This window comes from Macrotis lagotis, chromosome X (assembly GCF_037893015.1).
Source record: "Macrotis lagotis isolate mMagLag1 chromosome X, bilby.v1.9.chrom.fasta, whole genome shotgun sequence".
Lineage (NCBI taxonomy): Eukaryota > Metazoa > Chordata > Mammalia > Peramelemorphia > Peramelidae > Macrotis > Macrotis lagotis.
In genome coordinates, this window is record NC_133666.1 from 501,169,107 (window position 1) to 501,195,718 (window position 26,612).

Here is a 26,612-nt window from a genome sequence, read left to right on the forward strand (position 1 = left end):
CCTGATAGTTTTTTATCTTGTTGCATTTTTTCCTATCCTAGAATGTGTTGTTTTTGAAATTTGCTCAACTTTTATTTTATTTAGTGGCCATGTCCTTGGCACATTATATATTCATCTAGCATAAAATCACTTATTTGAAATTTTTTTTTAACAGGAAGATAGTGATCCACCCATTCATGAAAGTCTCAGCATAGAAAATACATTATGGGCAAGCACGGTTGTTGCTTCAGGTGAGAAATATTTTGTGCATTTACATTTATATTCACATATAAAAAAGTGGTACAACAAAGGTGAAAACTGTTTTTGAAATGGTATCAGAAAAGTCTTGATAGTACATATCCTGCCTTTTTGCAAGACTTCAAGTCATATTGAATTTACTTTGCTACTATTTGCCTACTTCTGGAAAATAAAATGTGGCTATATCTATTGTCTTGTCAGTTATTAAAAGATCAACTTTGATGGTAACTAGTATAGTTTAGGTCTTGAGGATATTCAGTGAATGCTAGTTTATAATTATAGTCATTCACATATTAGTAATTTCATCAACTTCAGTTACTTCTAAGCAGACTAGAGTGATATGTTGCATTCTTTTGAGTGCATCATTTAACATTAATTTTCTTAAAACATCAGTTTTGGCATGTCATACATCTGTTTAAGAATTTAGAATATATCCTAATGCTTATTGCATTCAATTTAAAACCCTCAGACCAGTATTCCAGCTTTCTGTTGAATATTTTCTCTATATCTAGTTGTCCTTTTTTTTTATACTCCTCCAACTTTTCATTCTTCTTAGACCAATTTCTTTTCTATCTCCTATACATCTAACACTTAGCTTTTTTATCCCTCTGTACATTTGGTCATGCTGATCTTAGGCTTTTCTCATTTTTCTTCTCTAACTTCTTCTCCATGAAGTATTTTTTAATTAACATCAACCCATAATATTTAAAATCACAGGACCATATATATTAAATTGAGAGAAACCTCACAGTTCATCTGATCCAACCTCCTTATTTTGTGGATGGGGAATTTTAGATACATAGTAATTGATTGTTTTCCCTAAGGTCTCACATAATATTAAGAGAACTGAAATTTCAACTCATGTTCTGTAACAAGACCAATGCTCTATCTATTGTATTAAACTGATATTTGTGTCTGAATTTCAAGGTCAGTAATAGAATGCATAAATTTGGAGATATCAATGAAAGCTCACAATACCAAGCTAAATTCACTTAAAGATTTTGATTAGGAAATCTCCCCAACCAAAGTTGTCAAATATGAAGCCCTGAGTTTGATAGAAGAAAATTAAAATGTAATTGGAAAATATTGATCAAAATAAATAAAAATACAATAGAACATAATGTAATTATGTGGGGTGTTTTTTTAAGTCAGTATGTCACCCATGTGCTTTAGTGGTCTCTCTTTCTTTTTGAGTTTTACTGCACTGCCCTAAACAATATTATAAACAAGTTATATTACTTCATAATGACATCAAAAAGAAAAATAGCAAGCAAGGTTATTTATCAGCAAATACATATGTATAGATAATACATATTATATACAACCTTTCTGTAAGAGTGAGTTATTGTGTTCCTCTCCAGCACTTGAAGCCTGAAATTTCATGTGAAGATCATGCTACCTGATACTGGATTAATTTTTTTTTTAATTTTATGGGGTGGGGGGTGGCTAGGTTGCACAGTGGATAGAGCACCTGTCCAGGAGTCAGGAGAACCTGAGTTCAAATCCTGCCTCAGATACTTAATAATTGCCTAGCTGTGTGACCTTGGGCGAGTCACTTAACTCCCTTGCCTTGCCAAAAAAAAAAACTTTATCAGGGAATCCATTGTTGAATACTGGGTTAGATGAAAAGTGAGAACTGAGAATATATTTTCTGATGTTTTTCAGTCATGAATATTGCCTTTCTTCCTGTACTGTTTTCACGTGCGTGTGCCTGCGTGCGTGTGTGTGTGTGTGTGTGTTTTAATGGAATATTTTATCAGCAGAAATTTCCCAAGTTCTCTTTTTATTAGAAAGAGAATATCCACGTGCATTCTTCTTGGATGTATGCAAATACCTTGTGTAATAGATGAGATAGATGTTATCCCCATTTTAAAAGGAAGTTTCCTTCCTAAGGCAGTACAGTGATAAAATAGAGCTGTAGAACATGAGAGAGAATCTTAAATATCCTGAATTCAAATTGCATAGATTATAATAGGTAAGTAGAAGGCATAGTAAATAGTGTTCTTAATTTTTAGGACAGAAGACAAGAATTCAAATCCTGCTTCAGATGCTTACTTAGTTGTGTGATCCTGGGCAAATCAACTCCGTAGATGATAATAGCATATGCCTCACAGGTTTATTATGAGGATCAAATGAAATAAAGTATGCAAATCAATTTATAAACCTTAAGAGACTATAGAAATACTAGTTATTATTAATAGTTAATAGAAATGCTAGAAACTTTTGAGTCTGAGAGCTAAGGTGTTGGAGTAAACCATAAATCATCATATCTTCCTCATATTCACCTCCAATCAACCATAAAAATAGCACCCAAAAAGAAATTGTAGGACAGCAGAATTAGTAAAAAGACAAGATGAAACGATCTTTGAACCCAAGAAACTTGGAAAAACCAAAGGAAAGGTATATCTCACTCAGGTAAAAGAGGAATATAGTCCAAGATATATAGCATCATCTTAGCAAGGCTTATCTTAGCAAACCAGTAATAGACCCTAAACCCCTGTGCAATAGAATAGGTAAACACCAACACCAGTATTCTTCATGTACCTCAGTGTATTCAGGGGACCGTAATTCCAACTCTGAGAACTGCCATGTACCTCAGTGTATCCCCCAGCAAAAAGGCAGCTTCCTTTTACTATATCTTCATGTGCTTCAGCATAGCCTTGGACAAATAAGTGGATGGCAACCCTGTGGATGCCTCAGCAAATAGGCAACCATCAGTGGTCAGATACACACACACACACACACACCCTTAGGTTAAGAACCAGATACACAAGGGTCCCTTAGGGCAACATCATTGTGTCACCACCAGGCAGCTCCTGGCACACAAGAAGCCTGAGACAGTGCCCTTTCCACCCTAGGAATAGACTCAAATTTTAAAAAAAGGGAAAAGGCTTAAAAAGATATGCAAAAAAGGAATCTGATCATAGATAAGGGCAGAGAAAATCAAGACAGAAACTCAAAAGAGGACAACAGTGTCTAAAACTCCAAAGAAAAATGGGAAGTGATCTTAAGTCCTGAAAGAATTCATGAAAACTCAAAAAGAAACTTTAAAAAAAATCATATAAGAGCAAGAGAGAAGAAAAATTAGGAGAAGAAATGACAGTGATGTGAGAAAATTATGAATAAAGAGTTGATAGCTTGGAAAACAAAAGTGCTTGGAAAAATAGAATTGGCCAAGTGGAAAAGATGATATAATAATCCACTGAAGAAAACAACTCCTGAAAAATTATAATTTGCCAGATAGAAAATTAAGTACAAGAGCTTATTGAGGGAAACAATTCCTTTAAAGTTAGAATTGGCAAGTGGAAACAAATGATTGTATGAAAAATCAAGAATCAAAGTCAAAAGAATGAAAAAAATAGAAGAAAATATAAAATATCTCATGGGAAAAATAGCTGACTTGAAAACCAGTTCTAAGAGAGGTAATATCAGAAACCTTGGACTACCTGAAAGCCATAATCAAAAGGAGGACTTGAATAGCATTTTTTAGGAAATTATCGAGGAAAATTACCTTGATATCCTGGAACCAGAGGACACAAGAGCCATTGAAAGAATCCATGATCACCTGAATAAGATTCCCTAATAAAAAATTCCAAGAAACATTATAGCCAGATTTCAGAACTATCAGGTCAAGGGAAAAATACTGCAACTGCTCAGAAAGAAATATTTCAAATATTGGGGACCCGCAATCAGAATTACCCAGGACTTCACATCTGCAATTTTAAAAGATCAGAGGCCATGGAACCTGATATTGTAGAAGGCAAAGGAGCTAAGGACTACAGCCAAGAATCACTTAGCCAGCAAAATTACGTATAATATATCAAAGTAAAAAATGGTAATTCAATGAAATAGAAGGATTTCAAACTTCCATAAGATTAGCTTTAAACCAAAAATTTGATCTCCAGCATCACGACTCAAGAGAAACATAAACGGGTAAAAAAAAAGAGAAAAGATAACACAAGGAATTCAATAGAACTAAACTGGTTATATCCCTTCTATCCCATTGTGGGAAGATGATACTTTTAATTCTTAAATATCATATTACTAATAGTATAGCTAGAAGGGAGTATAGGTAGACAGAAGTTATGCTATAAGGGGAATTATGGGATTGACTTAAAAACTAAGGGATGAGTGCAAAAGGAAGCAAAAGTTTAGAATCCAATAAATGATGTCACATGAAGCATAAAAGACTTATTACAGTGGAGGGGAAGATGGGAGAGGTGAATGGGTGGTGGACCTCAATTAAACCTGCCTTACTCTCATCAGTATTAACTCCAAGAGATAATAATATATGCAATCAATTGAATATAGAAATCTGTCTTACTTGACAAGGAACTAGATTGGGAGGAAATTAAATAAAGGGAGGGTGGGACTGGCAGAAGGCAAGGCAGAACGGGGTAGGTGGTAGACAGAAGGAAAACACTGATTAGGAGAGAAATGGTGAAAGGAGAGAGAAGACAAACAGGAGGAAAAATAGGATGAAAGAAAGTACATAATTAGTAGTCATAAATGTGAATGTATCTGGAATGAACTCTTTCATAAAATAGGAGCAGATAACAGAGTGGATCAAAGCCCAGAATCCTATACTATGTTGTTTTTAAGAAACAGCAGAGAAATACACACAGAATAAAGGTAAGGGGCTTGAGCTGAATCTATTATACTTTAGCAGAAGTTAAAAAAAAGCAGGGGTAGCAATCCTGTATCTCAGACAATATGAAAGCAAAAATGCACCCAATTAAACTACATCTTGCTAAAAGGTAACCACAGACAGTGAAGCACTAACAAAATAAACATTTATGCAACAAAATTGTATAGCATACAGATTCTTAAAAGAGAAGTTAAGTTGGTTGCATTCATTATGAACTATAAAAAAGCTTTTGTACAGAAAAACCATCACAACCAAGATTTAGAAGGAAAGCAGAAAAGAGAAGCAATCATTACAGGAAGTATTTCTAATAAAGGTCTCATTTCTTAAATATATAGAGAACTGTGTCTAATTTACAAGAATACAAACCATTTCTAATTGATAAATGATCAATTATACGAACAGACAATTTTGAGATCAAAGCTATCTATAGCCATATTAAGAAGGTGGCAAAAATAGATATACAGGGGATGCCCATCAATTGAGGAATGACTGAACAAGCTGTAGTATATGAATGTAATGGAATACTATTACACAGTAAGAAATGATGAATAGAAAGATTCAGAAAAAATCTAAAGACTAATCCAAAGTGAACTGAGCAGAACCAGGAAAACATTGTACAGAGTATCAACAACATTGTGTGATGATCAGCTATGAATGACTCAACTACTTTCAGCAACACAATAATCCAAGACATGAAGGAAAATGCTATCCAAATTCGAATAAAAAACTGATAGTATCTGAAGGCATTGAAGTATTTCTTTCACTTTATCATTTTTGTTTTTTCTTTTGATCTTTTTCTTATTTATTTTATTTTTATCTTTTATCCCCCTTACCCCGGTTTCTAGAAAAGATGAGTTTTGTTGCACTTTGTTATGAAGGAAAGCTACAGTTTACCTGAAACTATAATACAGATGTCTGCAATGAACAGCTGTTTTATGTTGAAACAAATGTTTGCAGATGAAAATGAACATAGATACAGAGAAACAAAGATATAAAAACATTTTTCTTCCCTAACCAGTACGAAGATTATTTTATTCCAAGTTGATCCAATTGATATCTAGGTTGATAGCTTAGGTATACCTCATTTAAAGCAATTTCTGTATTCCATTTTGATATTCTGGCATAACCGTAATGTTGAATTCACTAGGATCTTTTTAGTTCTTTGAATGCTGAATCATCTTACAAAGGCTTGGCATCCTGAGGCTGGTGACTTTGTATAATCCTCAATCACTTAAATTCAATTTACTTGCAAGTCATGGCATCACTTTCCTGATGTCATGGTCCTCTTCGAGGTTGAAGAAGACACAACAAAACTATACTTATATGAATACATACATAAACATATATTATAGTTTGCTGCTACTTTTAGATACTTTCACTACTTTGTCTCTCCTTGATTTGCATATCAAGACCATACATTTGAAATATAGGGGAATTTTAGAAAAGTTTTCTTTTCATACTCTTGCAAAGAATTGGAATTAATTATTTGAATATTAGATATCCTTTACTTGCAAATCCACCTAAGTCTGGAGAATTTTTCCTTGGCAATTTTTTTTGCTTGATATTGAACTATGTAAAAAGTCCATTTTTGCTGTTTAGATATTATTTTTGTAAGTATCCATCTATGTTTTCTATGTTGTTAGATTGTATTATCATATAATTAGGCAGAATAGTTTCATGATAATTGCCCTTACTTTCTTTTCAGTTCTTTTACCTTTTTCCCTTTTCATATTTTTGATATGAAATTTATTCTTTTTTTCTTTCTTCAAATCAGACTAGTTGTATATTTTTTTAAAAAAACAGCTTTGGGGTGACTAGGTTGCACAGTGGTTAGAGCACCAGCCCTGGAGCCAGGAGTCCCTGAATTCAAATCCAGTCTCAGACACTTAATAGCTGTGTGGCCTTATTCAAGCCACTTACCCCCATTTGCCTTGCAAAAACCTAAAAAAAAACCCAACCCCCTCCCCCCCCAAAAAAACTAGCTTCAAAGTTTATGTATCAGTTCCAGGCAGGAAGGGGAAATGTCGCCTTTGTTTGATGTTTTTGCTTTTAATTTTGTTATCCTCTTTTTTAGATTTTTTTTTAAACTTTGCAGTGTTGAAATTTGTTACTTTTCTAGAGGATTTTTTGGTTGCATTTAAAAAGTAGCATTTATATCTCAAAATGCTTTATTCTTTTTTGTATTTTGTTGATTAAAGCATTCTGAGATATAAATGCCACTTTTAGGTTTTATTTAACCATATTCCCTAAGTATTTGTATGTCATTTCATTGTTGCCATTTTCTTTTATGGAATTTTCTGTTGTTTCAGTGATGTATTCCTTCAGTCACTAATTTCTCAAGATATAATTACTTAGTTTCCAATAAATTTTTATTTCTTTTTTTTCAGCACCCCTTTATTTTATGTATTTTTATTTCCATTACTCTCAGGAAAAGACTATTCGGTTTTTTTTAGTTTTTTCAAGGCAGTGGGGTTAAGTGATTTGCCCAAGATCACACAACTAGGTAATTATTAAGTGTCTGAGGTAAAATTTGAACTCAGGTCCTTCTGACTCCAGGAGGTGCTCTATGACTCCAGTGCTCTATGCACTGCACCACCTAGCTGCCCTGAAAGGACTTCTTCTTTTTTTTTTTTAAGGTTTTTTTTTGTAAGGCAAAATGGGGTTAAGTGGCTTGCCCAAGGCCACACAGCCAAGTAATTATTAAGTGTCTGAAACCGGATTTGAACCCAGGTACTACTAACTCCAGGGCCAGTGCTTTATCCACTGTGCCACCTAGCCGCCCCTGAAAGGACTTATTCTTAACCAGTTCTGTTTTGCTGCATTCGTGTGTGAGGATTTTGTGCCTGAATAGTTGATCAGTTTTCTCAGAAGTCCCTGTATACCTGAGCAAATATGTAAGCCACATTTATTTCCCATTCAGTTGTGACCAGTGATGAATCATCTCTAGTTTCTAAGTTGCTTTTTGAATATTTTAAGTTTTTTGCCTATTGTCATTTTATTAGATTGGTCTAAATTTGAAAGAGGTATATCAGTGTCTTCCGTTATTAGTATTATTATTTATCCCTGCAGTACTATTGTTGTCCTTTATTAATCTAGATGTTTTACTACTTGGTACATATATACATACACATATATATATATATATATATATGTATGTATATATAATATATATATATATTTGAATACTGATATTCATTTTCTAATATATCTTTTAATATGTTGTTTTCCTGTTTGTTTTCTTAGTGTTTATTATTCCTGTATCCTTATCTGAAATCATTTTTAGTATTTTGTTTATTATTGTTTATTTATTATTATTTTTATTATTTTAACTTTCTCAGATATCTGATCTTTATCTTTCATTATTCCTCTCCACTCTCCTTCTACACACATGATTTATTTTTCAGAGTTCTAACACACACTGTTTTTTGTAATGTATAATCTTTGTATTTATATAGCAGTTCTTTTGCAATCTTGATACTAAATTAATTGTATTTGCAGTGAAAGCATATTCTAAGGGCAATCAAAAAAGAAATGAAAATCTTGAGGCAATGAAATATGAGTTTACATAATTGTATTAAAGTAAATTTTATGAGATGCTGACATAGGAAGAGCTTTATATTACTTAGATGGCTTATAATAAATGATTCCCAAATTTTCTTCCAGTTTTATCATTATGGCTATTCACTTAACCTATTTGGGCTTTATTTTCCACTTCTATATAATGAATACCCAGAACTAAATTGCAATGAAGTTTCCTTGAGCTCTTAACTCTGTGATGTAATGATATGAATAATCTTGGTGAATCTGTGTAACTGGCTACAGAAAAAGGTATAAATAGTAAATGAAAAATGTAGGCTTTTTTTAAGTCCCTTTTTTTTTAAATTCAGGAATTCCTTGAATGAATTCTACTTGAAATTGTTATTTTCAACATCTTAACAAAATTGATTAGTATTTTTTAAAAATTTGAAACCTGTATCATTCCTGAAAGGTGAAGATAAGAATTGTATTCATGGGATCAGAAAAGATCCCTACAAGGGAAGAGTGTAGGGTACTGAAGGCATGTTTTACTTATTTGACAGTTGTATAGTGCAATCCCAGGCTATTCTTAAGTTTGTCTCTTTTTTTTTTAAACACCCATTGACCACATAGCTTCCTTAACTCTAGTTTAGATTTTTTTTGTTTAAAGGAAAGGTCAAGTAGATGCTTTTTCAAAGGTCTTTCCAAGATCAACTCATCTATTACTGTTTTAATTCGTTCTTCTGACAAATTGAATATTACATAGAGTTTTAAAACAATATTTAAACTATGTTGTCATTCATTCAGTTGTATCTTGACTCTGCATGACCACATATGGAGTTTTCCTATCAAAAATACTTGAGAGGTTTGCCATTTTCTTCTCCAGCTCACTCTACAGATTAGGAAACTGAGGAAAACCTAGTAAAGTGACATGCCCAGGGCTAAATAGCTAGCAAGAGTCTGAGGCCAGATTTGATGTTCCTGACTGCAGATCTGGTGCTATTTCCACCTAATTGTGCCACTAAATTGTCCTAATTTGTAAGCTGTATGAACAGCTTGTCAGGTAATTGCTTTTTAAAAATTACTCAAAATTGGATATAAAAATAATTCTGTTCTACTTTTCTTAAGCATTTAATATTTTCATTTTTGCCATTTCTGTTTATTATATCAAAATTATATTAACTTATATATTCATAAATATATTGGGATGCTTTCATTATAGGTTTTGTTTTGTTTTGTTTTCGATTTTTGCAAGGCAGTGGGGTTAAGTGGCTTGCCCAGCTAGGTAATTATTATGTGTCTGAGGCTGGATTTGAACTCAGGTACTCCTGACTCCAGGGCTGGTGCTCTATCCACTGCGCCACCTAGCTGCCCCCATTATGTTTTCATTACATCATATCATTACTATTCATTTATTGAATATTTTTAAAACTTGAATTAGACTACTGTTATTGATCTTTGGCATGATTGATTTTGTGGTCTTTTCTAAAGTTATCAGGACAGCAACAATCAGAGCTGATGAATTTTGTGCTATCCCAGTACAGAATTCCTTATGTACCCTTTTCTTTTCTGACCTCAGACCTAAAGATCACGTTGACAGGTATCAGTGCCATACATCAGAAGCAAGATGGATAACAATTTACCCAAAGTATATGTTTTGGACATATTTTATTATGTTTTCTTTTTATTGTGTTCCAAATTTAGGGAGGTATATTATGTCTTAGACTGTATACATTGTCTAGAGAACATTTTTTATCTAAAAAATTCTTCATTTTAAGATCTTGCTTGTTATGCTTTTAAATTGTTCTTTTGCCATTAAATTTTGTGTAATAACATAGGACCTACTACCTCTGCCCCTCTTTAAATTTCCCTTTTATTTAAACCACACTTTAAAATTTTTGGACTGGGTTCATGATGTAATTTAATTGGATGATGAATACTCCCAGTATAAAAATTGCCTGTAAAGATGCAGATTGATAGCTTTTAAAATTTATAATCTTCAAGAAGTATTTGGAGAATTGGTAGGCCAAGTAATTTATTTATGATGACATAACTTATACATGTTTCAAAGGAAAGATTTGAGCCTATCTATACTCAAGACTAGCTCCTTATCCAAAATCATATAACTGTAGATACACATGTATCAATGAATGCGTACATACATATTCATCTTATATTTTCATTAACATTAGGCAGACTCTAAAAAATACTTTTTCTAGTGTCTTAGAATTAGTTGTATGTATTATAGAACTCCTTAAAGTAATTTAGGATTACCATATCTTTCTCCAGTTCTACATTTAAGGGGGGGGGGGGTTCTAGATTCTTTCATATTCTCATTTTTTAAAACAGAAACTTCCTGTACTTTTCTGATACCAGTATATTCATATAATTCTACATTTTGAATTGCTAAGAAAATAGAAATATAGAGAGACAATAGTAAGCAAAATGATTTTTTTGTGTCATATCAGGTCAGGTATAAAACCTTATATTTTAACACTTTTTATACCAGAAATTGTGCCAGAATAGTGAAAAACAAATGAAAGGAAATAGACAGTCCTCAATATCAAAGAGTTTATATTCTAATGGGGGAAGAACACATGTTCAAAAAAGCTGTAAAGATGGATTGGAGAAAAAGGTTACCTACAATGGAACATGGTAGCAAAAGTTCAGACAATCTGCCATGAGGGCTAGAGAGGATGAAGGAATGACTAACCATGGCACTTTTCCTTAATAAAGTCAAGAATTGAATTGTTGAGAAACTGACATATGAGAGTGTTAGTAAGTGTCTGCATATTTTTTTCTTACTTTGGGAAATTTTTTCTTCTCCCTTTAATGAAAGGCATATAAATTGTATTAGTATGTGAAATATTGTCTTGAAGTTATAGTTTGTAACTACTCAGACCATTTATGAAATTTAAGAAATGAAAACCTTTAATGCAATTATAAGGAGCTATCTTCCAAAGCTCTTATTTCTTTTTCTTTCTCTTCCAAATTCATTTCATTTGTAATATAATTTTAAACTCTTAAAAAAAAAGAACTCTTGTGTTTTTTTCTTCTACAACTTGTCACCAATCTGCATTTTTATTTGAAGTTTTGTTTGTTGGTCTTCTGGATTTATTCCTCAGTTTTCATACTGGCCATTATAATAGCTCTTTATTGTTGGTTCATTTATTCTTCCAGCCTTACCTTCTGGATTAGGTTTTTATGGTAAGTCCAATCTATGCTTACTACTTAGTTCTTCCCTCTGTCACCTTAGGTCTTGCTATTTTATTATTTAGATGTTGACTGCTGAGTTCTTCAAGATTTACAGAGGTAGACTAAGCCAGGGAGGTGCTTATTTCCAACAGCCCTAATTAATTCTGTGTAAGGGCAAGATCTAGTAGATATCCTTTCGGATTTTCCAGTCTTCAGACCGTGGATTGGGCCCAGGCAGCATAGCTGTTAATGTGTCCCTGAGTGAAACTTCTCAGATCTTGTTTGCTTATGTTCCACAATTTCTATCCTTGTCATGACTGGGGATTGAATTTATGATTGTGTCTAGGTTTTCTCTTGTGATTTCACAATCACTTTTTAGTCCTGTGTTTCTCTTAGATCTTAAGTAGAATAAGTCAGTTAATATTTGTCAATGAGTTTACACATTATGTGTGTGTGTATATATATATATATATATATATATATATATATATATATATATATAAAGTGTGTTGCAAACTTTAAAGCGCCATATGAATACTTTTTATTTTCATCATCATTAAACTATACTGGGCTATACTGTTTTCTATTATTCTGCTATCTTAGTAGGTCTCTTGTCTCCTACATATCTTTCTAGATTCACATCATCATCCTATCACATTCACTAGGTTCTAGTCAAACTGACTACTACTTTCCCACTATAGAACATTCCCTATCTCAACTCTTTGTACTTCCAGTAGCCTCCCTCCCCTTGCTTAGAATCCTTTTCCCCTTTTTGCCTTCAAGCCTCTAGTCAAATTCTACTCCATTTGGGGACCTTTCCTCCCTTCTGCCACAATTGTCAATGGAAGCCCCCATACCCCAATTACTTGTTTTGAGATGAATAGATATAAATTCATAATCTGTCCAAATTATTCATGGATTCCATATTGCAAATTCTCCTGCTTCCTAAAGTTCTTTTGAAACTTTCAAATATACAGTATTTTTTTGTGGTCATTCATGGACATGCTGGTTGTTATCCCTCATTCTTGAAGAGGACCAAAATGACTGTTGGAGTCAAGGTACAATTACTTCAACTGTATTATACCAGTACAAATTTGGAAGGTACTGCCATAGGTCGGTCAGAAATAGTCCATATAATCATATGAATTGGACATTTATCTAAATTTGTGAATCTCTTTATATCCTTGGCACAATTACAATTCTACTTCACTCCTAGAGCCATAGCATCTTTTTTGATGTAGGCATACCATGCTGGGTAGTCCTTTGCCAATGTTTCCCATGTCATGCAAACAGTTTCAGAGTTCTTCACAACACCTAAAGTGTTTCCTTGTATCATTTCTTCTGACACCATGCCAGCCCCTGCCTTGCAGTTTTCTGTAAAGCAGTCTTTTAGATTAGCATACATTTGTTATTCAGATAACTTAATCAGCCCATCATAATTGTTCTCTCTCTGTAATAGAATTTGAATGCTTTGCAGTGTAGCTCAGGAAAGGACCTCACTGTCCAGTACTTTATTTTGCCAGATGATCTTTAGAATATTCCTAAGACAATTCAAGTGGAAGTGATTAAAGAATCTGGCGTGATGCTGATAGACTACCCAGGTTTCGTAGACATACAACAAGGTCAGCACAAAAGTTTTGTAGACTAGCAGTTTGGTAGACAGTCTCTTTTCTTCCATACTTTCCTTTGGAGCCTCACAGAAACTAAGCTAACTCTAGCAATGCCTGCATCAACTTCATCATCTGGGTGTACATCCCTGGTAAGCATACTGCCAAGGTAAATTGAACTAATCCACTTCATTCACAACTTCTCCATTTGCTGTAACCAATGGTTCCACTTAAGAATGGTGTGGTACCGGCCAATGGTGTTTTCTTGGTATTAACAATCAGGCCAAAATTAGTACAAACAGCAGAGAATTGATCCATACTTTGATGCATTGGAGCTTCAAAGGCTACATTAAGTGCACAATTATCTGCAAAGTTTAAAAAAATCACACTCCCAACTCTTGTGCTTTAGTCTTAGTTTGTAGCCTTTTCATGTTAAATAGCTAAGCATCAGTAGTAGCTTACTTTGATACTGGTTTTGTCTTCATTAAATGCATCTGACAGCATTTCTGAAAACTAAACCATCACTCTAAAAAGCTTGCACACAAACACATGGCCTTGTTTCATTCCCATGGTTACTGGAAAAGCATAAGAGCATTCTCCATTATTCAGACCTCCAGGCAAGCATGCCTTCATGACATTGAGGTATAATACTGGTGAACTTCTGTGGGCACATAAATTTGACATAATTTTTCACAGTTCTCATAACTGACAGTATCAAAATCCTTGGTGAAATTGATGAACATTGAGGACAGACCTCTGTTCTGTTCCTTGCATTTCTCTTAGAGTTGTTGGACAGCAAACACCATACCAGCTGTTCTTTAGCCCTTTCTGAAGCCCCATTGACTTTCAGATAGATGCCTATCTTCCAGGTGAAGAATCAACCTATTAATGAGGACCTCACAAAAATCTTGCCTGTAATGACTAAGAGAAATTGACTAAAGAAAGTGTACCCTCACAGCAAAAAGTGGTATTTAATAAGACTATGTCAGGGCTGTTCAACTTTACTTTTAAAAGTTTTTATTGAAACAATAGACAGTATATTTTGATTTGTCATTTTAGTGAGAGCTCAGCTTCATTTATTAAAGCATTTAATAAACCTATAGGGAGCTGCATAAAGTTACACAATGGTCTGCGTGTGGTTTTTGGCCTTATTGACATTATGTCTTCTCTTAGTCATTTTGCCTTGGGGGGCTCCACTTTTTTTTAATGCAATTATTTAGCTTGGAGAGGATATCTGTATCAGTCCTGCACTCTGGGCCACACATTGCATTTGTCTTTCTCACATCTTGTGTGTCACTTTTCCTTATAATGACATAGTCTATTAATGTTTAGTATTGGGTTGTAAGATTGCATCCAGAGATGCAAGATTACATCCACGAAATTTTGTTGCATTTAGATAAATAGAAGAATGTTGGTTATAGAAAGTCATGAAGTGCCCAAGTCTTCAGTAGTATGTGACCATTACTGTTGGCTATTTTTATTTTAATTCCTCCCATAAACTCTATGCTATGTCTAGTAGTCTGTGTCTTCCCCTGCCTTGTATTTTTCTTTGACCCCATTAGGACTGACCATAGTGGGAGCATACACTATGATGATGGTGGCATGGTGCTTTCCTGCAAGTGGCAATTGCATTGTTCACTCCTTTTGATAGGCATACAAGTTTGCTGACTAGTTTGATTATGATTGCAAAATCTAAGGCAGCTTTATGATGTGCTTCCCTACACTGAGACCATTCCAGAAGAATATGTATCCTGCTCCATCTTAAGTAAACTAATCTTCATTTACCAGCCTTGTTTCACTCATTGGCTGTTGTTTGGAAATATCGGCTAAGTATTCTCAAAACAAAAACTCTTCATCTTTCAAGTCTACTTGTTTTTGTGTTCATAAGTGGGCACATGTTCCATGTATCTCTGTTGTGCAGAATTATTTTTGCAATAGTTTTTGTACAGTTTTTGTATGCATTTCAGCAGGAGGATGAAATTCCTACCTGCTGTGGAAAACTGACCCTTAAGAGTACCTTTTCTAACCCCCTTTACCATCTTGGGAGATGAGCATTTTGATCCTTCTAAAGGTGGCTCAGCTTCCTAGGAACCTTCTGAACCCCATTGCTGTTTCCAGTGAGAAGACAACCAACCCTAAGGCTTGGACTATTTGTGTGCTGGGTTGTGACTAAACATCTCAGTATATCTGTATTGTTGCTTTGTCATTTGACTTTGAGATAGGTAAAATGGTATGGTTGATGCCATTAGTGGTAGGAGGAGGAGAGAAGGATATATAAAAATAATGAGCTTGAAATAGGGTAGAAAAAAATTGTGAAGAGGGTGAGCTCATTTTTACAGTGCAGAAAGGTACCTGGGGGTGAGGGGGAGAGGATTTACTCCCTAAGACGACTTGGAGAGGTCAAAGGAGTTTTCTTTATAAAATATGTTGTATCTAATTTGTATGTTTATGACTGTGTGTTTGTGTGTGTGTGTGTGTGTGTGTGTGTATGTGTGTGCCCTTCAACATCAGTAATAGACATGGATTTGATTCCCAGTTAATGTGCCTAGAAGCATGTTACTTAATGTATCTATGGCTATTGCTTAAAGCAGGGGTGCAGAAACTTTTATCTGCCAAGTATCATTTGGATATTTATAACATCATTTGTGGGCTATATTTGGTCAAAATTAATTTACCCTTAAAAAGCATCTAGATTTATTGAATTTTGAGTCCTATCATATGCCTATGTCATGCCAATATAGCCTGTGGGCTGGAGGTTCCTTGCCCTTAGCCTAAAGTTTGAAATAAGATGGTTTACTTTATCTTCACTTTGATTCCTTTGAAAATTTTAGATGATGTTGTAAATGACTGGTTGCTGTTGTTATTTGTCCTTCATGACATCAGGAAGTGATGCTTTGACATGCAACTGAATTAAATTTAAGTGAGCAAGAGCTGTGCTAACTCACCAGCCTCACTTTCTGCTCCACAGCCATCAGGGTCTTGTAGCTAGATATGGATCAGGGTGAATAGAAATGACCCTCTGGAGGGACATAAAACATAATAAATAGGTTCAGAATTTGGTGGAAGTTGACTTCCTCTCTATCAGCAACCTTAGTTCTCTTAGATCTCCAATCCATCTATCAAACAGTCGCCAAAATAATTTTCCTAAAGTGCAAGTTAAAACCATGTCCCTCTACTCAAAAAAACTCCAGAGGGTCCTAATGCCTTTAGGCATCGTTCAGCTTTTGGGTAAGTCTTTCACAGTCTGACTTCAGTTTCCTTTTCCAGTGTTACAATACATTATTCTTCTTCCTAGGCTCTATGAATCAGCTCGTCTGTCTTTTTGGTTCCTTATCTATGACTCTCCATTTCCCATCTCCCAGTCTTGTTGCTGACTGTCTCTCATACCTGGAATGCACTCTATACTCACTTCCACCTCTTAAAATTCAATTGCCTTCAAAATTGCTAATGAACATCTAGGAAAGGATGAAGTGATTACAATGCACTAATATGATTTCATCAAGTAACCTTATTTACTTTTTTGTTTTTATTTTTTAGGTTTTTGCAAGGCAAATGGGGTTAAATGGCTTGCCCAAGGCCACACAGCTAGGTAATTATAAAGTGTCTGACACCAGATTTGAACCCAGGTACTCCTGGCTCCAGGGCCGGTGCTTTATCCACTACGCCACCTAACCACCCCTTGTTTACTTTTTAGATTGAGTTACAGTGCTGGTCATCAGAGAAATACTATAAATATGACTTACCTTGATTTGAGGTGACATTTTGACATATTCTCTTGAAACTCTTTTTATGGATGAATTTGAAAAGTAGTATATAGTTAGATGCATTCAGAAACCTTCAAATAGACAATCAAAGAGAAACATTTTAACATTTTTTCAATGATATAAACAAGTAATATCTCATGTTTATAAAATCTGCAGATGATACGAAGGCTGAGGGATACCCAACATATTGGTAGACAATTAGGATTCAGAAAAAGGTTTCACATTAGTATGAATCCAATACATTGATTTTGGCAGGGGCGGGTAGAGATTCAACCCTTCAATGAATTGGTTTAGGGAACTCCTAGTGAGGAAATTCTCCCAACCCATGCATCTCTAATTGTTCTTAGTTTGTGATTAATAATCCTAGAGATTTCCCTCTAGAACTAAGGTTATATAACTAGTAAGAATCAGTGTCAATAAATGTGTGTCAAAGGCAGTACTTGAACTTAACTTTTTAATCTTCTTTGTGATGGAACAATATTAAGTTCTTTTTTCAGTTAAAAAATAGTTTATACAAGTACAAAATTTAGGAGGCATGGGCTTCTAGTTCTATATAAGTCAACAGTATGATACAGTAAGAGATGTACAACTTCTTTGGATAGAGTTCCTTCTCTTTCTGAACTCTTTCTGCAAAGAACCCATCTGAAATACTCTCTCTGCCCAGTTATTGGCATCACCATTTAGAAAGACATTGAAGATCTGTAGAATAACCAATGAAAGGCAAGTAAGGTATTAAAGGAACTTAAGTCTATACCACTGTACCAGCTGATTGAAAGACTGGGAAAGTTTACCTTGAAGAAAAGACATGGGATTCAGGGCTTTGTGGGGAGTTTTGAATGGAAGCAGGATTTTTCTTGATCAACTTGACCCAGAAGTCATAATAGTAACAATGGAGAAGTTATAAAAAAGTCAAATTTAGACTTGCTGCCACAAAACATTTTCATAATAGCTTGAGTACACTAAGATTAATGCACTCAAGAACTGTAGAATGAGATGTTAAAATTGCAGTTCTAAAAACTCCCAATGTCACAGGAACCCAATTAAAATGTAATTGGGAAACATCTAGTAAAAAAATAGTCAAATATAGTTGATATTAATTTATTGTTTTCCAATTTCTATGTGTACTACTAGTGTAGAGAGTATCCTTTCAGTGGAGATTTTCAAGCTGACAGGAGATTACTATTTATCATAAATGTTACTTAGAACATTCTCTTTCTTATATAATTTGGACTGTGGTCCCTTGCAACTCCAAAAGTTTAACAATGCATTATTGCTTTCCTTTAGTCATGTCACTGAATACATATTTACTAGTAAATATGCAAAGCAGTATTCTTGGCACTTGCCAAGTATTCTTATGTTTTTTGGCATGTTACAAAGTATGAACTTCCATGTTATAAACATTAAAAAATTATGATTAAATATCTTAAATTTAGATTCTAGAACCAATGATGCAACATAGGTTGCACAAAAGAGAAACTTGTACTTATAAGAGACTTTGATGAATGACTTACTATTTTCTGGTAGAGAAAATGTAGGTATTTCTATGATCTCTCTAGATAGGAATTACAAGCAGTTGGTTTTAGGTCTACCAGCCTATATATTTTTTTAAAAAATAAATTTTCAGGACAGCTAGGTGGTGCAGGAGGACCTGAGTTCAAATCCAGCCTTAGATACTTAACATTTATTTAGCTGTGTGACCTTGGGCAAATCACTTAACCCTACTGCTTTGCAAAAACAAACAAACAAATAAATGAATAAATGAATTTCCTTCCAGAATACCATTATACATACTAACAACAGCATGAGGTGATGATCAGCTATGGTGAATTTGTTCATTTCAGCAGAACAATAATCAAAAACAAATATAAAAAACTTGTGTTGGGAAGTGCCATTCATATCCAGAAAAGGAACCTTGGAGTTTGAATGAAGACCAAAGTTTATTATCTTCAATTTTTAAAAGTTGTTTTTATGATTTATGCCATTTTTTCTCTCTGATGTTTTCTTTTTTCTGTTTGGATCTGATTCTTCTTTCACAACATGATAAATATGGATCTTTGTTTTGTATGATTATAGATAAAGCCTTTATCAGATTGCTTTCTCTTGGGGAGGGGGGAGAAAGATGGAAAAGTAAAATTTTTGCCAAAAATAAAATTGGTAAAAACTTCCTTAGTATGTAGTTGGAAAAACAAATAAATAAAATATTTTTAAAAAAATAAAAACATAGGGGCAGCTATGTGGCACAGTGGATAGAGCACCGGCCCTGGAGTCAGGAGTACCTGAGTTCAAATTCAGCCACAGACACTTAATAATTACCTAGCTGTGTTGACCTTGGGGAAGCCACTTGACCCCATTGGCTTGCAAAAAAATCCCTAAAAAGATAAAAAAATAAAATTTCTTTTTGAAATAGGAAATTATCAAATGTTAACCCAAACATATCCATATACAAATAATATAAAAAAGACAATCTTGTTTGAAACTGGATCTCTGTGAAGGATTTTCAAAATAACTAATATATGGTAGTGCCAACAATGTTCTGCTTGTGTCTACTTCTGAACTTCCTTGAATTCTTCTGTATATTTTTCATTGATGTTTCATTGATTATGTTTTATTTTTTGGTAATGCCACTCAAAACAAATCACTCTCTCTAGCTCCTCCCAAGTGGAAATGTTATGCGTGTGTGTGTGTGTGTGTGTGTGTGTGTGTGTGTGTGTGTATTTACCACTTAACATGTATTATCTCAAATAGATATTTAAGCAAAATAAATTCACTTATTGACAGTGTTTGAAAATACATGTTTTCTTCTACATGTCTTATCTTTCACTGCTTTGTGAAGAGTTAGGAAGCATTCTTTATCACTGATCATTTAGAATAATGAAAGGTGATTGCATTAATAACAAGTTCTTGAACTTTTCAAAGTTGCTGAGCATGGTTTCACATGATTATAAGTAATCACATGACTTAGACCATGGAGGTTAAGGTCTGGAAGATCTCTTCAGCTGAGTTGCACTGGGGCTATGCCACTTGAATGCCTGCATTAATTTGGGGGGGGGGGCGGTTTCAAGGCAATGGGGTCAAGTGGCTTGCCCAAGGCCACACAGCTAGGTAATTAGTAAGTGTCTGGGACTGGATTTGAACTCAGGTCCTACTGGTTCCAGGGCTTGGGCTCTATCCATTGAGCCACCTAACTGCACTATGAATTAAGTTTTGATGTCATTTGAGGTTGAACCCCTCAGGGAGGAAATATGGAGAGGAAATATCAAGGTGCCTATGGAAGGGACAAATGAACCCAAGTCAGAGGCAGGGCATTTCAAGACTCCCGGGTTGATCAGAAAATTGAATTCAACCCATGAGTAACCCTTGAATTTTTAGCCCAAGCAAGATCAGGTTACCCAGTATTTTTTTTTTTTTTTTTACTTAAAGAAGCTTTCAAACTTTTCTATTAGTATAAGCAATATATAAATTGTTATTCTGGTTCTATTCACTCTGCGTTAATTTAGATGTGACTTGTTAGTTTTTTCTAAATACATACCATTTTTTACCAAAATGATATTCTATAAAATTTGTACAATATTTCTTCTGCAGTTAAATATGCAAAGATTTGATCCATCTCTAGTTTCTTTATGATCTTACAATTTCCTTTTTAATGTTATTCTCTATCATACTTTCTAAATGTGCATTTATTTTTCTAGCTATTTGTATTATCATCTTTCATATATTTCAAGTATTAGGTCTACTTCAGGGTGTGATTGTCTACTTTTTTTTCTAGTAGAAATATTTGCTTTATTTTCTTTTTAATTGAACCTGCCCACTCACTATCACTTGTCACTCTCCCCCCCTACAAAAAAAAGTTCTACTGTTCTTATCCCAAGTCTCTCACTTCATCTCTCCTTCACTTCTGCTCTTTACCTTTACATGTTTTCATCTTCTCCTTTTGTTATTATGCACATCAAGATTTGCATATAAGTTGTAAAGATGTTTTATACACCAGGCAGGCCTCCACAGTGGAGACTCACTTATAAGCCACATTGTAAAATTGCCAGCTTAGTGATACTACCATGAGATCTGAAAGGCTGATCTGAAAAAATAAAGGCATTGCACAAACAAAATCTAGCCATAAATATTTGAAGGGAAACAGTTAACTTGAGAAAGACATTTGCAGGAATTTTTTGATAAAATCTAACATCCAAAACTTAGATGGAATTGATAAAATATTAAGCATAAGTGCCTTGAGAGCTAGGAACACCTGAGTTCAAATCCTGTCTCTGATACTTTTTAACTATATAACATTGGGCAAGTTCTTATCCTCTCATGTCTCTAGAGCTGTCTAATATTATGAGTAATGGAGGATATACCAATTTTCATTGATAAATGGAATTTCATCACTTGGGAGTGCCCTGTATCTATAAAATCATAGATTTTGTCCCTATCTCCAAAAAAAATAAGATAAAATAAAATCTTAATTACATAAATTACATAAATATTAATTAATGCATAAATTTCAGAGGAACAAATGAAAATTTTCAAAACCGTGTAAAAATGTCCAAATTATTAATGGGAAAAAAAACAAATTTAGACAACTACAGTTACATCTCACAATCACCAGATTCATAAAGATGAAAAAAGCAATTGTTTGATGGTGGGGTGGAGGAGAAATGACAAACATAGTACTACTGAAGGAGATGTGTGTTAGTCTACCCATTCTAGAATGTAATTTGAATATCACCAAATCACAAAATACTACAAATTCTTTGAATCAGCTATGCAAAATACCCCATAAACGAAGGGAAGGGACCTTTTTTTAATTCATATTAGCTCTAAAAAACAAAGCCTATAAATAAAAGGCATACCCACAAATTAGGGTAATAATACTATCCCTCCAGTGATTGAAAACTAATGGTGGTATTATTTGTTCCAAATCCCTTTTACCTCTTCACTGTTTCCTTTAGCGTCTCATATTTGTTTCATTTTAGTTCTTGGGTCTTCCTTAATGTGATTTAACGTGAACTATGCAAAGGCTAATTGCTTTATATAGCTGAATTATCTAATAACTTTTGTAAAACTCTGTGGAAACCTTGTAACTTGTAGTAAACTAAGGATTGTGTCCAAGCAAATTTGGGATCTAGAATGTTGCAGCTTTAAGGCCTTTATTATAAGTTTTGGCACTCCTGAATATATTTTTCTTTATTATGTGAACTTGAGATATTGGCCAGTTTGCTAATTAGAAATTCAAAATTTCACCACTGGTTATCATAACCCCAATTAAGATATTACTTGTAACTTTGGAGATAAATTTCATTTGAATGAGGACAGAATTCAAACTACATAATCTTTCAAAAAAGAGTGAGACAAGAAGAGGACATGGAAATTTCTAGTGTAAGCCTATATAGAGAAGCCTTCTAAAGAAGGAGGATTTATTCTGTGAGAGAAAGATCTTTGACAATAGCTGCTAAAATGGTGGACTTGATTGGTACCTCAGTGCCATATCCCTAACAAATGTTGATTACAGTGAGGAAAATCCACTTGCTCTGAGCTTGGATAACAGCACCAGAATAATAAATTTGCCAGTTAGAGGTAGATTGAGAAAATACTGAGAACCAGTGTCCTTTCAAACAGTGGTTGTCCAAGGAACATCGTTGGGAAGATGATTTGTTCCTGATTGGGGGGGGGGTGGGGGGGCAAGATGGGGAAATAGTCTCTATGGTCCTTCGCTTTCAGCAACATATTGTCATGACCCCCTATGTCCAGATTGGTAGTGGACTTACCTACAAATCCCTCTTGTTTCTTGTCAGGTTGTCAACTTGGTTGTTTGGTCTAGCAGAAGACTTAAGCTGTTTCTGATGGTCTTGAAAGAAAGGAGTGTAGGGAAGATTTTAGCACAATTCTTTCATTAGTCTTGATTCTAAAGGAGAAAACTTTTGATTGTCCAATTGTTTTTTTTTCCAGTCCCCATATCATTTTATCAGATATGTTTTACCATAAAGAAATCAGTGGAAATGAAGATTTTATCTGAACAGTCCCAAAATTTTCTCATATACCAGTCATGTGGTTCAGATTTCAGCACACTAAGGATTTATAAGGATATCATCCATCCCTCAACCTCCTTAATTGGATTAACATCCTCCTTTGGGAGGTTGTTCTTTAACAACCTAAAGTACATTTGATCTGACCTCCTCTTAATTCCTGCTGAATGCTTTATTCATCTTTATCTGTTTTCTTTATCCTTATAGGGAAAAAAAAACATGGGCTCTATGGAAGAGATTCCTCCACAATTCATTTTTTTTTTTTCAGGTAATTTTGCAAGGCAATGGGGTTAAAGTGGCTTGCCAAAGGTCACACAGCTAGGTAATTATCAAGTGTATGAGGTCAAATTTGAACTCAGGTACTCCAGACTCCAGAGCCCGAATTCACTGCTTCACCTAGCTGCCCCTATACAAATCACCTTTGGTATTCAAGATTATAACTTGTTCTATACTCTGCTCAAAAGAGATGGACTTGAGGGTGACCCATCAGAATATGTAGGTGGAAAATGTGAGTTCCTCAGAACTCAAAAATTCCACTCTGACTCTAGTCATCTTTAGAATGGACACTTGAGCATTACTACACTGTTGGACAATATCCAGAAGTAATCTAGGTTCTCCCCATTCTCACTATTTTCTCCAAAATGATTGTAGAGTCTGCTTTTTGTGTTTCATGCAAGGGTATGCCTGGTTGGGTAGGTTTTGAATTGAATAGTAATGGGAAGCCTGTTAAACGTATGTAACCATATGTAACCATGGTTACATATACTTTTATGCCTTGTCACTCAAAAGTCACATCAGTAGTTCAAGGTTATGTCCTCTGAATCATCAAGTCTTAAGGATGACTTTATTGCCTTTTAAGGAAACTCTAAATAGTGCAATTAGATTTTCTTTCATGGTTTCTATCTTAAGTATTAGTATCATTCCTACCATATATAATCTGTATGAATAGATAAGAATTGTATCTTTCAAATGCATGACAATTCTTTTTCTCATTTTTATTCTTATAGCTTTGTTCTAATTTTTAGTTTTTACTCTAACCAGTTGGTGATCTCATTCAGGAATGATGAATCTTTTTCTATCTGTTAAAATATAATGAATTTCATTTTTAATGTTAGTATTTACCATTTTCAATGCCAACCATTTTCTAATTTGTTGACATGTGAAATTTTATAGCCATTGGCCTTTCTCATTCCTTATTTCTGATTTTCATTTAGAAGTCATTGACTATCAAACATCTTAATTTAATTTGAAACATCCTATGAAAACAACAAAAATAGCGAGACAGATGTTTAAGCTATGAGATAGCAGTGTTGTTAAAAATGTCCTGCACCTAGCCCAACAAAAGAACTCCATAGATACCAAGGCTCTATAAATACTCCTATTCACTGAAGACATTGTTCTAATTTGGTTATGCCCCCAAAGCATACAAAATCTCCTTTGTAAAATGTGAAAGAACTGTATGTCAAAGAAAAACTAATTTAAAAATGTTTTTGATATTGCCAATGATTTGAGAGAATAACATTGGAGAGTTCAAAAAGATAAGAAATTTAGGGGTGTCTAGGTGGCGCAGTGGATAAAGCACCAGCCTTGGAGTCAGGAGTACCTGGGTTCAAATCCGGTCTCAGACACTTAATAATTACCTAGCTGTGTGGCCTTGGGCAAGCCACTTAATTCCATTTGCCTTGCAAAAACCTTTAAGAAAAAAAGAAAGGAAAAAAAAGAAATTTACAATTAAATCATTAAAGGGTAAAGCTTTCAAAATGATTCCAAACTTTTAATTGTATGAGCATATCTTTTTATACTCATGTTATCTAAGTCATGAAAACATACAATCTTAGGAGAATCAGAATTTCAATTAACACAAAGGGACCAAAGGTTTTTAACCTATTATATGTAATTAGACTGTAGAGTAATACCAATAATTATTTGTATGCAACATTTGGCCCACATTTAAAAGATTCATGCTTGTAAAAGAGATAGATTAGGTATATAGCTAGAATGGGGAAGGGAAGGGAAGGGAGGAATAAACATTTATGTAGTACTTACTGTGTGCCAGACGACTGTATACTTAACAAATATCTTCTCATGTTAATTAAGAATTTGAGACTCTAGATGAATAGATCAATAGCTTCATTGATATAACTGAAAAAGGAGGATTTCCCCATATTCAGTGAGACCTCTGTAGTATGGAGAACTTATTGGAAAGAAATGCCTGCAAATGTGCTGTTGTGAGAAAAAGTCATGGAGAGGTCAGTCTTTATGAGAGAAGAATTTGTAAGATCATAGTACTGAAATCAGTCAATCAGTTTGGCAAAACAAGAATGGTTGTGAAAAATTAAGTATTTTTATATGATGTTAGAAAAATAAGAAAGTAGGAAATGCAGAATTTAGGTTAATAAATGAATAAGTATTGTTGTCTTTATCCTTATAATGAATTTTGAATTTATTACACTAGTGGCATTATATATCAACTTGCTACATTACAAGTATGGATATTGAGTTGCTAGACTTTATAAATAATTTTGATCATGTTTAAGATTATCCTTACCTAATAAAAAGCCTTTATGCCCTTTTAAGCTAATTTTCTATAATTTCCATTTATTGGGAATGACTGAACAAATTGTGGTTATATGAATATAATAATTATTGAACCAATTAGAGAAACATGGATACTCTAGAATAAATTGATGTAGACCATAATTCATAGTTGGAATATATGAGCATGTACACACAAGCAGCATACATATATATATATTTATTTACTTATTGTATTTTGTGTGTGTGTGTACTTATATAAAATCACCATGATAATATAAACAGACACATTACAAAGGAGCTGAATTGAGAGTTAATTCACTGACACATCTTATTCCCCAATAAGTTGAAACATTTTTCCTTTTATTGAGAGATATTGGAACCTATGTTGAGTATTCCTCAACATCAAAATTGGTGGTTTGGTTGGTTTTTAACCTGAATTTATATTTTCATGTTTTTGTTTTTGGGAGGTTTAATGGTTGTTTTGTTTATTTGTTTCATATTTAAAGATAATTGAGAGGAATTCTTATGAAGTAAAAAATTTAGTTAAATGCTAGCTCTGGTAATGTATGATTATCTCTAGAAATGGTCGTCTAGATATGGTTACTTCCTAGACATATTAGACATAGGCAAATCACTTAGCCTTTCAGTGTCTTTATTTGTAAAAGAAATGGTAATAATCAACTATATACTTCCCAGAGTTCTAGAGAGAAAAGTACCTTTTAAACTTTTAATTGCTATAAAATTATGACTTGTTGTTCATTTTAAAATTTAAATATTTTAAAGTCATTTATTTACAGAAGCTTCTTTTAATTACTTTACCATTGTCTTCTCACTCACATCTTAATTTAACAATTTAGTTTGACTTTGACTGGAAAATATAATACTGTGTTTGAATGGTGTTATCATTATGTAAAATGTATATTATCATTAGACTATTGATCATTTTATTTGTCTAAATTAGATTTTAAGACAGTATTTGATTTGTAATTCATGTTTTGAATGAAATAGATGAGAAATAGGTAATATAGACTAGATATATTAACTAGATTCTACATTTAATTTGAAGATAATGTATTTATTGTCTGAC

The 26,612-nt window shown here is 33.7% G+C and overlaps 1 protein-coding gene across 7 annotated transcripts in view; it reads left to right on the plus strand.

Annotated features, from left to right (window-relative positions):
• The window catches only part of ATP9B (ATPase phospholipid transporting 9B (putative)), a 487,939-nt gene that overhangs the window by 256,477 nt on the left and 204,850 nt on the right, over positions 1-26,612 (plus strand). For all 7 annotated transcript variants that reach the window (XM_074204072.1, XM_074204073.1, XM_074204074.1 and 4 more), the window contains one exon: positions 155-230. In XM_074204072.1, the coding sequence (XP_074060173.1) occupies positions 155-230 (76 nt within the window). The remainder of the gene's footprint in view (positions 1-154; positions 231-26,612) is intronic.